The sequence below is a fragment of the Herpailurus yagouaroundi genome, unplaced genomic scaffold (assembly GCF_014898765.1).
Source record: "Herpailurus yagouaroundi ecotype Mexico unplaced genomic scaffold, PumYag 67189, whole genome shotgun sequence".
NCBI lineage: Eukaryota > Metazoa > Chordata > Mammalia > Carnivora > Felidae > Herpailurus > Herpailurus yagouaroundi.
The window spans coordinates 465052-478833 of record NW_024420031.1 but is presented as its reverse complement, the minus strand read 5'-3'; the positions used below and the strand labels follow the sequence as shown (position 1 = coordinate 478833).

The 13782-nt window shown below is 37.7% G+C and overlaps 1 protein-coding gene across 13 annotated transcripts in view; it reads left to right on the top strand.

Moving 5' to 3' along the window:
• The window catches only part of HUWE1 (HECT, UBA and WWE domain containing E3 ubiquitin protein ligase 1), a 173967-nt gene that overhangs the window by 107416 nt on the left and 52769 nt on the right, over nt 1-13782 (top strand). For all 13 annotated transcript variants that reach the window (XM_040467038.1, XM_040467040.1, XM_040467046.1 and 10 more), the window contains 3 exons: nt 9760-9951; nt 12086-12302; nt 12711-12833. In XM_040467038.1, the coding sequence (XP_040322972.1) occupies nt 9760-9951; nt 12086-12302; nt 12711-12833 (532 nt within the window). The remainder of the gene's footprint in view (nt 1-9759; nt 9952-12085; nt 12303-12710; nt 12834-13782) is intronic.

The following is a 13782-nucleotide window of genomic DNA, read 5'->3' as shown; positions in this document are numbered from 1 at the left end:
TGTGTGTGTGTGTGTGTGTGTGTGTGTGTGTGTGTGTGTGAAAATTTAGTTACCTCTGTTTTCCTTAGTCCTCAATTTTTTTTCCTTTCATTTTTATTTTAAAATTATTTTCACTCATTTTCTCTATAAAATGTATATACACATAATGGTAAAAATTATGGGATGTAGTAGAAAGAACAATTACTCATACTTGTATCACAAATAATATTTTGGAAGTATCTACCTGATCTTTCCCCTTGGGGATACATTTTATTAACATAGTTGAGATTATCTTAGAGGTAATATTTTAGATCTCTTTTCACTTGACATTAAGTGCCATGTAAAGAAAGGGTTTGTGAAGTAACCATTCCCTGTTAAGTTTCTAATGGACTATTTTTAAAAATGAGTATCTTTTTATATAGTTTTCTGTAAAGGGAAGATTAATTCCTAGAAGTTACTGTATTAAATCATATGGTGGGACTCTAATTTGTGTATGCATACTTATCAGAAGCTTAATTTCCCTGCTTAAAGATGGCAAATGATTGTCTTAAGTGACTGTGGAACACGTTAGAACCACACTGCTCAATATGGTAGCCACTAGCCATGTGTGGAATGTTGAACACTCATAAGGTAGCCAGTACAGCTAAAAAATTGAATTTTTTTCTTCCTCTTTTGCTCTCCCTCCCTGCTTTTTTAAGTGTTTATTTTTGAACGACAGAGCATGAGGGGAGGACAGAGGATCTGAAGCAGGCTCCGCATTGACCACAGGGAGCCTGATGCAGGGCTCAAGCTCAACAAACCATGAGATGTTGACCTGAGCCACCCAGGTGCCCCCCCCCCCCCAATCTTTCTTCTTCCCCTTTCTCTCTATCTTCCCCCTTGCTCTTTTTTTTTCTTTATTTCCTCTTACAAGGGGAGGGTATTATGTTTTGAATTGTGTCTCCCCACCCCACCTACAGAAAAAAACTATGTTGAAGCACTAAACCCCCAGCACCTCAAAATGTGACTTTATTTGGAAATAGGGTTGCTAAACATGTAGTTGAGATTATATAGATTGGATGGAGAAAACTGAATTCTTAATTTTTGTTAGTTTCAGCATAACAACTATTACTGTGTTCAGTTGTTAGAAGGCTTCTAAGTATGTTTAGAACAACTTCGGTATGTGAATGTATTTTTTTTTTTTCAACTAAATTCTGTGAAAGCGGTACCTGGGTGGTTCAGTCAGTTAAGTGTCCGACTCTTGATCTCAGCTCAGCTCTTGATCTCAGGGTCATGACTTTAAGCCCCAGGGCGGGCTCCACGCTGGGCATGCATCCTACGTGTGTGTGTGTGTGTGTGTGTGTGTGTGTGTGTATTTTTGTGTGTGTGTGTGTGTGTGTGTGTATATATATGTATATATATACATACACACATATATTCATACGTGCATAAAATGTATGAAATAAACGTAGATCAGCTATTTCTATGAAAATATAATGTCCAAATTGAGATGTACTCTAAACGTATTTATAGATACCTGGTTTTTAAAAATTACTGAGTATAAAAACTTAACAATTTTTATATATGATTATATGTTGAAAAATAAAAATTGAATAAATTGGGTTAAACAGTATATTAAAAATTATCTGTTTGGGGCGCCTGGATGGCTCAGTCAGTTAAGCATCTGACTTCGGCTCAGGTCATGATCTTAAAATTTGTGAGTTTGAGTCTTGCACTGGGTTCTGTGCTGACAGCTCAGAACCTGGAGCCGGCTTCAGATTCTGTGTCTCCCTCTCTCTCTCTCTCTCAAAAATGAATATTAAAAAATTTTTAAATTTTTTTTAATGTTTTTATTTATTTTTGAGACCGAGAGAGACAGAGCATGAGCAGGGGAGGGGCAGAGAGAGAGGGAGACTCGGAATCTGAAGCATGCTCCAGGCTCTGAACTGTCAACACAGAGCCCGATGCAGTGCTCGAACCCACGGACCGTGAGATCATGACCTGAGCTGAAGGTGGATGCTTAACCGACTGAGCCACCCAGGCGCCCCAACATTAAAAAATTTTTTAAAAATTATGTTTTTAATTTTTAATGTGGCTACTAGAAAATTTAAAATTATATGTGGCTCGCACATATATGGACAGGGCTATTTTGTTTTTCTGATTCCATGTTATATATTTACAATTTTTCTTTTATATTTGTTAAAAGTTTTTATTTTAATTCCAGTAGGTTAACATGAAGTGTTGTATTAGCTTCAGTTCTATAGTATAGTGATTCAACAATTTCATACATCACCTGGACAAGCTCATCACGACAAGTACACTCTTAATCCCCATTGCCTATATAACCCCTTCCCCAACCCCTCCCCTCTGGTAATGATCAGTTCTGTATAATTGTTTCTTGGTTTGTCTCACTCTCTTTTTTTCCCCTTTTGCTCATTTGTTCTGTTCCTTAAATTCCACATAGGAGTGAAATCATACAGTGTTTGTCTTTGACTTGTTTTGCTTAGCATTATACTAAGTCCATCCACATCCTTGCAAATGGCAAGATTTCATTCTTTTTTATGGTTGAAGAACATTCCATTTTCATATGTGCCACTTTTTCTTTATCCATTTATCAGTCAGTGAACACTTGGTCTGTTTCCATATCTTGGCTATTGTAAATAATGCTAGTTTAAACATAGGGGTGCATGTATCCCTTTGAATTAGTGTTTTTGCATTCTTTGGATAACTACCTAGTAGCGCAATTGCTGAATTGTAGGGTAGTTCTATTTTTAACTTTCTGAGGAACCTCCATACTATTTTCCAAAGTGACTGCACCAATTTCCATTCCCACCAGCAGTGAAAATGGGTTCCTTTTTTTCTACATCCTCACCAGCACCTTTTGTTTCTTGTGGCTTTGATTTTAGCCATTCTGACAGGTGTGAGGTGATAGCTCAATGTAGTTTTGATTTGCATTTCCCTGATGGTGAGTGATGATGAACATCCTGTGTTTTTTTGCCATCTCTATACTTTCTTTGGAAAAATATCTGTTCATGTCTTCTGCCCATTTTTTGGTTGGATTATATGTTTTTTGGGTGTTGAGTTGTAGAAGTAAGTTGTTTGTATATTTTGGATAGTAACGCTTTATCGGATACGTCATTTGCAAATACTTTCTCACGTGCTGTAGGCTACTTTTTAATTTTGTTGTTTTCCTTTACTGTGCAGAAGATTTTTATTTTGATGTAGTCCCAATAGTATATTTTTGCTTTTGTTTCCCTTGCCTTAGGAGACATATCTAGAAAATGTTACTATGGCTGATGTCATAGAGGTTACAGCCTGTGTTCTCTTCTAGGGCTTTTATAGATACAGGTCTCACATTTAGGTCTTTGACCCATTTTGAATTTATTTTTGTGTATGGTGTAAGAAAGTGGTCCAGTTTCATTCTTTTACATCTTGTCCATTTTTCCTTACAGCATTTGTTGAAGAGACCATCTTATTCCTATTGTATATTCTTTCCTGCTTTGACAAAATGAGTTGACCATATAGTTGTGTCTATTTCTGGGTTTTCTTTTCTGTTCCGTTGATCTGTGTGTCTGTTTTTTTTGTTTTTTTTTTTTTTGCCAGTACCATACAGTTTTCGATAACTGCAGCTTTATATTATAACTTGAAGTCTGAAAATGTGATGCCTCCAGCTTTGTTTTTTTTTTTCAAGGTTTCTTTGGCTATTGGGGGTCTTTTGTGTTTCCATACAAATTTTAGGATTGTTTGTTGTGGTTCTGTAAAAATTCCTGCTGGTATTTTGATAGGATTGCATTAAGTGTGTAGGTTGCTTTGGGAAGTATAGACATTTTAACAATATTTGTTCTTCCAATCCATGAGCACGGAATGTCTTTCCATTTCTTTGTGTTCTCTTCAATTTTCTTTCATCAGTGTTTTAGAGTACCGCTGTGGTTGTTTATTCCTAGAGTATGTTATTTTTGGTGCATTTGTGAATGGGATTGTTCTTAATTTCTCTTTCTCTTCATTATTGGTGTATAGAAATGCACCAGATTTCTGTCTGTTGATTTTGTGTCCTGTGACTTTACTGAATATGTATATCCGTTCTAGCATTTTTTAGTGGAGTCTTTAGGGTTTTCTATATATAATATTATGTCATCTAGAAATAGGGAAAATTTCACTTCTTCCTTACTTTTGGATGTCTTTTATTTCTTTTTCTTGTCTGATTCCTGTGGCTAGGACTTCGAGTGATGTGATGAATAAAAGTGATAAGAGTGGGCATCCTTGTCTTATTCTTGATCTTAAAAGAAAAGCTCTCAGTTTTCCCCTTTCAGGATGATGTGAGCTTTGTTTTTCATATGTGGCCTTTATTATGTTTAGGTATATTTCCTCTAAACCTACTTTGTTGTTGTTTTTTTTTTTATCATGAATAGATACTGTTCTTTGTCGTACTTTTTCTGCATCTTCTTGAAATTATCTTATGATTCTTATCCTTTCTCTTACTGATTTGATATATCACACTGATCGATTTGCAAATATTGAACCACCCTTACAACCCGGGAATAAATCCTACTTGATCATGGTGAATGTTTTTTTAATATACTGTTGAATTTGGTTTGCTAGGAGTTTATTGAGGGCTTTTGCATCTGTGTTCATCAGGGATAGTGACCTGTAGTTCTCTCGTTCAGTGGTGTCTTTATCTGGTATTGGTATCAGGGTAATGCTGGCCTCATAAAAAGAATTTAGAAGTTTTCTTTCCCTTTATATTTTTTGGAATAGTTTGAGATGAATAGGAATTAAGTCTTCTTTGATTTAATGTTTGGTAGAATTTGCCTGTGAAGCCATCCAGTCCTGGACTTCTGTTTGCTGGGAGTTTATTGATTACTGACTCCGTTTCTTTGCTGGTTATCAGTCTGTTCAAATTTTCTATTTCCTCCTGTTTCAGTTTTGGTAGTTTATATGTTTCTAAGTATTTGTCCATTTCTTCTGGGTTGTCCAGTTTGTTAGCATATGGTTTTTCATAACATTCTCATGATTTTTTGTATTTCTGTGGTGTTGGTTGTTATTTCTCCTCTCTCATTGGTGATTTTATTTTTGTCCTTTCTCTTTACTGAGGATTAAAGAACCAGCTGCAGTTATCATTCATCTGTTGTGTTTTTTTTAGTTCTAGATCATTTCTACTCTAATCTTTATTATTTCCTTCCTTCTGCTGGCTTTAGGTTTTGGTTGTTTTTCCAGCTCTTTTTGGTGTAGGTTGTTTGAGATTTCTTGCTTGTTGAGGTAGGCCTATATTGCTAAATATTTCCCTCTTAGAACTGTCTTTGCTGCATCCCAGAGATTTTGGACCATTGTGTTTTTCATTTGTTTCCATGTACTTTTCAAATTTCTTCTTTGATTTCATGGTTGACCCATTCGTTGTTTAGTAGCATGTTGTTTAACCTCCACGTATTTGTGGCCTTTCCAGATTTTTAAAAAATGTTTACTTATTTTGAGACAGCATATGCAAGTGAGGGAGGGATAGACAGAATCCCAAGCAGGTTCCATGCTGTCAGCACAGATGTGGGGGCTCCATCTCAAAAACCCTGAGATCATGACCTGAGCTGAAATCAAGAGTTGGACACTTAAACCAACTGACCCACTCAGGCGCCCCTCAGATTTTTTCTTGTGGTTGACTTATGTTGTCATAGCATTGTGGTCAGAAAAGATGCATGGTATGACTTCAATCTTCTTAAATTTGTTGAAGCTAGTTTTCTGGACTAATGTGTGATCTGTTCCATGTATAATTGAAAAGAATGTGTATGTGTTATTTTGCTATTTTGTTTCAGGATGGAATGTTTTGAATATATCTGTTAAATCCATGTGGTCCAGTGTGTCATTCAAAGTCCTTGTTACCTTGTTGATTCCCTGTTTAGATGATCAGTCCATTAATGTAAGTGGGTGTGTTAAAGTCCCCTACTATTATTGTATTACTATCAATTAGTTCCTTTATGTTTGTTATCAACTGTATTGTGTATTTGGGTGCTCCTTTGTGAGTGCATATTCACAATTGTTACAGTTTTTTGTTGGATTGTCCCTTTTATTATTATATAGTGTCCTCCTTTGTCTCAGTCTTTGTTTTAAAGCCTATTTTGTCCAGTATAAGTGTTGCTATTCTGACTTTCTTTTGACAACCATTTGCATGATAGATGATTCTCCAGCCCCTCGAATTCCACTTACAGGTGTCTTTAGGTCTAACATGAGTCTCTTTTAGGCAGGATGGGTCTTGCTTTTTTATCCATATTGTCACTGTGTGTCTTTTGATTGCAGTGTTTAGTCCATTTACATTCAAAGTAATTATTGATAGATATGTAATGCCATTTTGTTACTTGTTTTGTGGTTGTTTCTGAAATTTTCTGATCCCTTCTTATCTTTCATGGTTTGCTATTTTCTTTAGTGATCTATTTGGATTTCTTTCTCTTTATTCTTTGAATATTTTTAGTGGTTTTTGATAGTTGGTTACCATGATGTTCGTATATAACTTCTTTTGCATATAGCAGTCTATATTAGTTGGTTGTGGTTTAAGTTTGAACCCATTCTTCTCTCCCCATGTTTTAGGTATTTGTTGTTACATTTTATATCCTTTTTTGTGAGTTCCTTGATATTGTCACTTTTTTTAATTAAAAATTTTTTAATGTTTGTTTTTTGAGAGAGAGACAGAGCGAGCAGGGGAGGGGCAGAGAGAGAGAGAGGGAGACACAGAATCTGATGCAGGCTCCAGACTCTGAGCTCTCATTGCAAAGCCTAATGCAGGGCTTGAACTCACAAACCACAAGATCATGACCTGAGCCAAAGTCAGACACTTAACTGACTGAGCCACCCAGGCACCCCGATATTGTCACTTTTGATCTCTCCTTTCTACTCAGAGTCCTCTTTACTATTTCTTGCAGGGCTGCTTTAGTGTTTGTGAACTCCTTTAGTTTTTGTCTGGGAAACTCTTTATCTCTACTTCTGTTCTGAATTATAACCTTGCTGAATAAACTATTCCTGGCCACAGATTTTTTTTCCCATTCAACACTTTGAATATTTCATGCCATGCCCTTCTGGCTTACCAAGTTTCTGCTGAAAAATCTGCTTGCCTTCTGGGTTTTCCCTCATAGGTTACCAACTTTTTTTGTCTTGCTGCTTTTTGATTCTTCTCTTTATCACTGTATTTTGCACATTTATTTCTTTTTTTCTTCCTGCTTTTCAGTTTTTTTCTTTATCATTGTATTTTGCAAAATTAATCACAGTGTCTTTGTGTTCATCTGCTTTTGTTGATTCTGTTGGGGGTTCTCTGTGCCTCATGAATCTGCATATCTGTTTCCTTCCCCAGATTAGGGAAGTTTCCAGCTATTATTTCTTCAAATAAATTTTCTACCCCCCTTTCTCTCTCTTCTGGGTCTCCTTGTAGTAATGAATGCTATGTTTTGTGGACTCAGTGAGTTCGATGGGTCTATTTTCATGTGCATATTTCCCAGCTCCCATGCGCTAGCTGGGAGAGGGGAAGAGGGAAAGAGAATGTTAAGCAGACTCTTGCTCAGCGAGGAGCCCAATGCAGGGCTCTATCCTATGAGCCTGGGATCATGACCTGAGCTGAAATCAAGAGGTGAACACTCAGCTGACTGAGCCACATTAGGTGCCCACAGCCCCTCTGGTTTTTAAAGCCAAACGTTATGGGAATTAATCTCCTCTTGTGAGTTTCCTGGTGCGAGTGCCTGTTTCCCTACCCTCTCTGCACCCTACTCCCTCCCTTCTGTGGGCAGCCTCCCTCGGCCTTTCTGACCTTCCTAACCTCTCAGATGCAGCTGCTTCTCTATATTTAGTTGTGGAGTTTGTTCTGCTGGTCTTCGAATTGCTCTTCAGTTTATTGACTTGGATGTGGATGATATCTAGTTGTAAACGTGGGAGTAGATGATTTCAGGGCCGTCCTACTCTGCCATCTTTTAGGCATTTAAGTAATCTCTACATCCAGTGTGGGGCTTGAACTCACAACCCCGAGATCAAGAGTTGCATGCACTTCCAACCAAGCCAGCCAACCAAGCACCCCTGTACAATGGTATTTTAGAGAATAGCTTTTATGTTATATCACAATAAAAGTTCCAAATTGCAATAAGCATAAATTATACACAATTTTCAGATTCTAATGCAACAAACCTAAAATTAATAAAAGCAACTTTTGGGGCACCTGGATGGCTCAGTTGGTTAAGCATCCGGCTTCAGCTTGGGTCGTGATCTCTCAGTTTGTGGGTTCCAGCCCCATGTTGGGCTCCGTACTGACAGCTCAGAGCCTGGAGCCTGCTTCAGATTCTGTCTCTCCCTCTCTCTGCCCCTCCCCCACTCGTGCTCTGTCTCTCAAAGATCAAGAAACCTTAAAATTTTTTAATTAAAAAAAATAAAGGCAACTTTCTGGAAAGTTTTTTTTTTTTTTAATTTTTTTAATGTTTATTTACTTTTGAGATAGAGACAGAGTGTGAGTTTGTGGAACTCGAACTCATGGACTGCGAGATTATGACCTGAGCTGAAGTCGGAGGCTTAACCGACTGAGCCACTCAGGTGCCCCTGGAAACTTTTTTCCCCTATATTCTGCAACAGGGAAGAAGTTAATTTGGTGGACTATTAAGAAAACAGTGAAGACAGTTCCATATATAAAAACCCATAAGATATGCTTACAAATTGTACTGAGTTTAACTAAACGTAGGGAAAATGCTTAAGGAATAAAGGCATAACTTAACCAAATAAGGAGTTACACAATAGCTAGTTATTATGGGGGAGGGGAGAGCACTAATAAAACAAACACAAACCTTTGGCCCATTTAAATTTGGAGAGGGACGCCTGGGTGGCTCAGTAGGTTGAAGCATCCAACTCTTGATTTTGGCTCAGGTCATGATCTCACAGTTAGATTGAGCCCCGCTTTGGGCTCCATGTTGAAAATGCTTAGGATAATCTCACTCTCTTTCTGCCCCTCTCCCCTACTCGCTGACTCTCTAAAATAAAAAAATAATACAGTATTAATAAATTCGGAGAAAGAGGACCAAACCAAAAATTAGAACCTCGAATTTAGTCAAATACACCAAATTTTGACTCAAAGAAACTATAAAATAATTTACTAGGAAGGATATATGAACAAAATTAGACTCTGTCAAAGAATTGCTTCACCTAACAATCTGGATATATTTTTTTTCTAACAATTTCTTTTACATATTTAACAAAGATGACTCCCATTTCCACAGGGTTTCTTAGAACATTACAAAAAAAACTTGGTGATGTGTTTTATTAACGTTTGTCTAAAGCTGATTATTAGATCTAAGAGCACACATATCCCCACCAAAAAAGAAAAAGATTACACCTCACATTCATATGCAAAAATCTTATATGCTAGAAAATATATTTCTCCAGTGGTAATTTATGATATTTAATTTGAGTTTATTAGCAAGCCATGAAATTCAAACAGGGTATTCACCTTGACAGCATTGGTTGGGGCAGGGAGGGTGCACCACTCATATTGTAGTCTGTGTGAATGGTGCCCCTGTGTCATGCAGTACCTAGTCTTAGAAGGTAGCCCTGTTTTAAGACAGTTCATATGCTCTCACTGGAAAATGTCAGTATTAGCTACTTAGAGGGGCTTCAAGGAGAGGAGCATGTTAGTACAGTTTTGTTTTGTTTTTCTTTTTCTATTTCAGATTTAGGAAGTTATGGAAACTTAAAGTGTAACAAGCACCATGGGTAGCTATTTCTTGTGACTTCAGAACAAGGAACCAGGAAAGTGACAACTCAACATGGTCTTACTGCTTTCCTCTGTGTCTACAGATGGGGAACAGGATGGAACAGCTGCAAGTATGGATGCTTCTACCCAGGGCTTATTAGAAGGCATTGGGCTTGATGGTGACACATTGGCTCCCATGGAGACAGATGAACCTACTGCTTCAGATTCTAAGGGCAAATCTAAAATCACACCTGCTATGGCTGCCAGAATCAAGCAAATCAAGCCTTTATTGTCAGGTGAGTGATTTTTTTCTTTCTACTCCCTTTTCTGGGTTTCAGAGCTTTAACCAGTTCTCAGACAAATTCAGTTGATATGGCTGTGTTGTTTCCTTTAAGGAACTTTTCAACTTTGGTGACTTATTTTCAGGTGTACTTAATACAATATCTGCTATGTGATAGGCTTTGTACTAAGTGCTAGGGATACAGGCATAAGAGACTCGCTTCTTGAAAGCTATGTCTACCCCTCCTTGTCTTTAATTCCTTCCTACCTATTCATCAACTACTGCAAATGGCTTCTACTCCTACCATTCCACTGAAATGTCTCATTAGTAACCTATTGCTAAGTCCATTGGATACTCTTCAGCTCCTTTCTCACTTTTTTGCAGGATGATAGTTGGCCCACCACCGCAAAATACTCTTTTCTTGGCTTCTGTGGTATGAAACTGTCCTGTTTTCCTGTTACTTGTGTGGCTACTCCACCCAGTCTCCTTTTCCTTTCTCTGTCCCTTAAACATAGCTGGCAAGTGACATGGTTGATTCATGTTTTAATAATGTAAATTTGGCAGCTCTGTGGAGACCACATTAACATGATACAAGACTGCATTAAAGATGTGCACGGATCTTTGTCTTCTTTTGCCTCTTAATGTCAGTGTTTAAGGAACCTATTTTGTATGTTCCTCAATATTTACCTCTTTCTGACACCTTAATATAGAGGAAAGTGAAGACATAACTCCTGGGAATCTGGAGCTGTGCCCCAAAACAAGCAGAAAATGGACTTTGGTTATTCTGTTTATTATTTTTAACTCCCTTGAATTTTACATTCTGTTCTAATTTGTTTACTTCTACTCGTTTTAATTTGAAAATCTACCACCACAAACCCCATATTGAAGGTAAATTGACCAAGAATGTGCTCATGGTTTACCTCTACTTTCTTTGCTAGACCTTTTGGACAACTCTGACCTTAGAAAAATCTGGGGTTTATTTGTGGGCCCGGCCCATGCTTTTAATGTCTATTTATCTGTGGCTACTGGCCTTTTATCTTCTTTTCTTATCCTTGCTAACAACCTTTGAGCCACTTTGCTGTTTGTTCACCTGAAGGTGAAACAAAGTGCAGTCTTAGGTTTGAATGCATTGGTTTTTCAGAGTCTGGGCATACCCAGCATCCAGCCAAGCAGTGCAAGTATCTGTACCGCTTAATATTAGGAAATCCTAATTCAGATGGATTAAGAAGAAGAAAGGCATATTCCTTTTTTCTTAGGCTGTTTAACTCAGCTTACTAAGTTTTGGGTATGATATGTACTGCCAGCTCTAGTAGAGCCTATTTTTCACAGTGCATTGTTGTACACAAGAGATTTTACTTTGACTCAGATCTAACCTTTCTTAACTCTGGATCATGATGAAATGTTTGTTTTAGAAATTCTATAGCAGTATTTTCATTTATGATTTTGAGTAATATTGTAGAACAAAAATACAGAGAAATGGTTTAAGAAAAGCAAAGAAACACCCAAATAGAATATGTTTGGCCATGTTTCCTTTCCCTTTTTCTATTTTCAAACATGAGTTTGGATTCTACTCTTTGGTTCAACAATGTATACCAAAAAGCATCCTACAAGGATGAAAATTTGAAATACTTACAATCTACCTAACACCTTAAGAAAGGCATTTATAAAATTGTTAAGCTTTTCATAGCAATCTTTTTTCCTTTGGGGATCATACATTTAATGTTGTGATCAGACAATATATAGTATATCTGATGTTCTTTCCTTGTCCAAATTGTTAACGGTTTTGCTATGTTTAAAGTTCTGTAGGCATTTTAAGTGATTCCATAACCCAGTAGATGTATTCATTTACTTAACTGGTTCATGTTGCTGTGTTGCTTTTTCTACAAAGACGGTTTCCATTAATATCTACTTTAACAATGTGTTTATCTTGTCTTTCACATATATAATGAGTGCCAACATACTTCTCTGTTGCTTCAAAAGAGGCATTTATTCTCTGGAACTTCCTTTTTGGATTGTCAGATGTAGAAACAAATCCAGGTGTTTGTGTGGGAGGAAGTGGTCGATCATAAAAATATATCGTCAGTAATGTCAGTTATAATGAAACCATTCTGAGAGTACTCTCATGCCTTATTTTGACTTTTGGGTTCCAGCTTCCTCCAGATTAGGCCGAGCACTTGCTGAACTATTTGGACTCCTTGTTAAACTTTGCGTGGGGTCTCCTGTCCGCCAGAGAAGGAGCCATCATGCTGCCAGCACCACCACAGCACCGACACCTGCTGCTCGATCCACAGCTTCAGCCCTCACTAAGCTCCTCACAAAGGGCTTATCTTGGCAACCTCCACCATATACACCTACTCCCCGCTTCAGGTGAGATTCTGCTTGAGATACAGAATCAAATTCATTGCTTTTCTACTTAAATGGAGAGTGAACCACTGAACTAGAGGACTTGAAAGGTCCCCTGTTAACTATAGATGCGTAGCCTACATGCATTTTAATGTACTGTCTTGGTTTTTCTTAGTCTAGAATATAGAGATTTTTCAAGTATTTATAATCAAACTATATTTCAGTAACCTTGTATTTTTTCCTAGGTGTAAAAATCATCACCTTTTTTGCTTTAGAAATTTTAACAACCAGACTAGCCACCCACCTGAATTCCAGTCAGTCTCTCAGTCACTTCAGTACAATGTTAAATTTTACTCTAGGCTTCTACATGAATTTTCCTACTGCTTCTGTGAATGCTTCAGAGAAGTCTAAAATTTTTTTCCCCTCTTTCAGGCTGACATTCTTCATCTGTTCCGTTGGTTTTACATCTCCAATGCTGTTTGATGAGAGGAAATATCCTTACCACCTCATGCTGCAGAAATTTCTCTGCTCTGGAGGCCACAATGCTCTTTTTGAGTAAGAATCGAGTTGTTTCACAGAGAAGCATTTTTTGGAGTTTGGTCTTTCTGTGTGCCTTAGCACACAACTTTCTACATCACCTGTCCTGTGACCGTGAGATACATAGAGACAGCCATTAGTTACACCCTTTTACATTCTGGGAACTAGACATATTTGTCTGTCTTCTTGGAGGTTGGGATTCACCCTGTCTTAGAGGTGTTCATAAGGGTCTCTGCTTTTTCTCATTTGGTTTTTAGTGCTTGGTACATATTTTTCTAATAGACTTGTCTTTTTCTATTGTTTCTCTGACTGATAATTTTTCTCCTTCTCTTAGTCTGAAGATTCTAAGCTGAATTTCACTTTTTTATCGAAGTATAGTTGACATATAGTTTTCTGTTTGTTTCAGGTGTACAACATTATGATTTGACGGTTTTGTGCATTATGCAGTTTTCATCCCAATAAGTGTAGTTACCATCTGTCACCATACAAAGTTATTATAATGTTACTAGCTTCATTCCCTATGCCGCAGTTTTCATTTCTGTGAAATGCTTGTGTTTTATAACTAAGTTTGTACTTCTTAATCCCCTTCACCTATTTTACCCATTCCCCTACTCCCTTCCCTTCTGGTAACCACTTCTGTTTTTTTGTTTGTTCAGTTTGGCTTTGAAAAGTAAAGCTAAAAGTGGTAATCATTTTGCAGTCTGTATGTGTATCAAATCATCACATTGTATACCTTGAACTTACATATGTTATATGTCAGTAATACCCCAATAAATCTGGAGTAAACCCTCCTCCCCAAAAAGATAAAGCTAATAAATATTGGATAGATTAGCAGCTGTAGCTCTAAGAGGAGGGACGTGTAGTGCCAGTGTAGATACTGGGAACCTTCTGAATGGGGGGGGGGGGCGGCCCGCCCCCGCGGGGGGGGCCCCCGCGGGGGGGGGGGGGGGGGGGGGGGGGGGGGGGG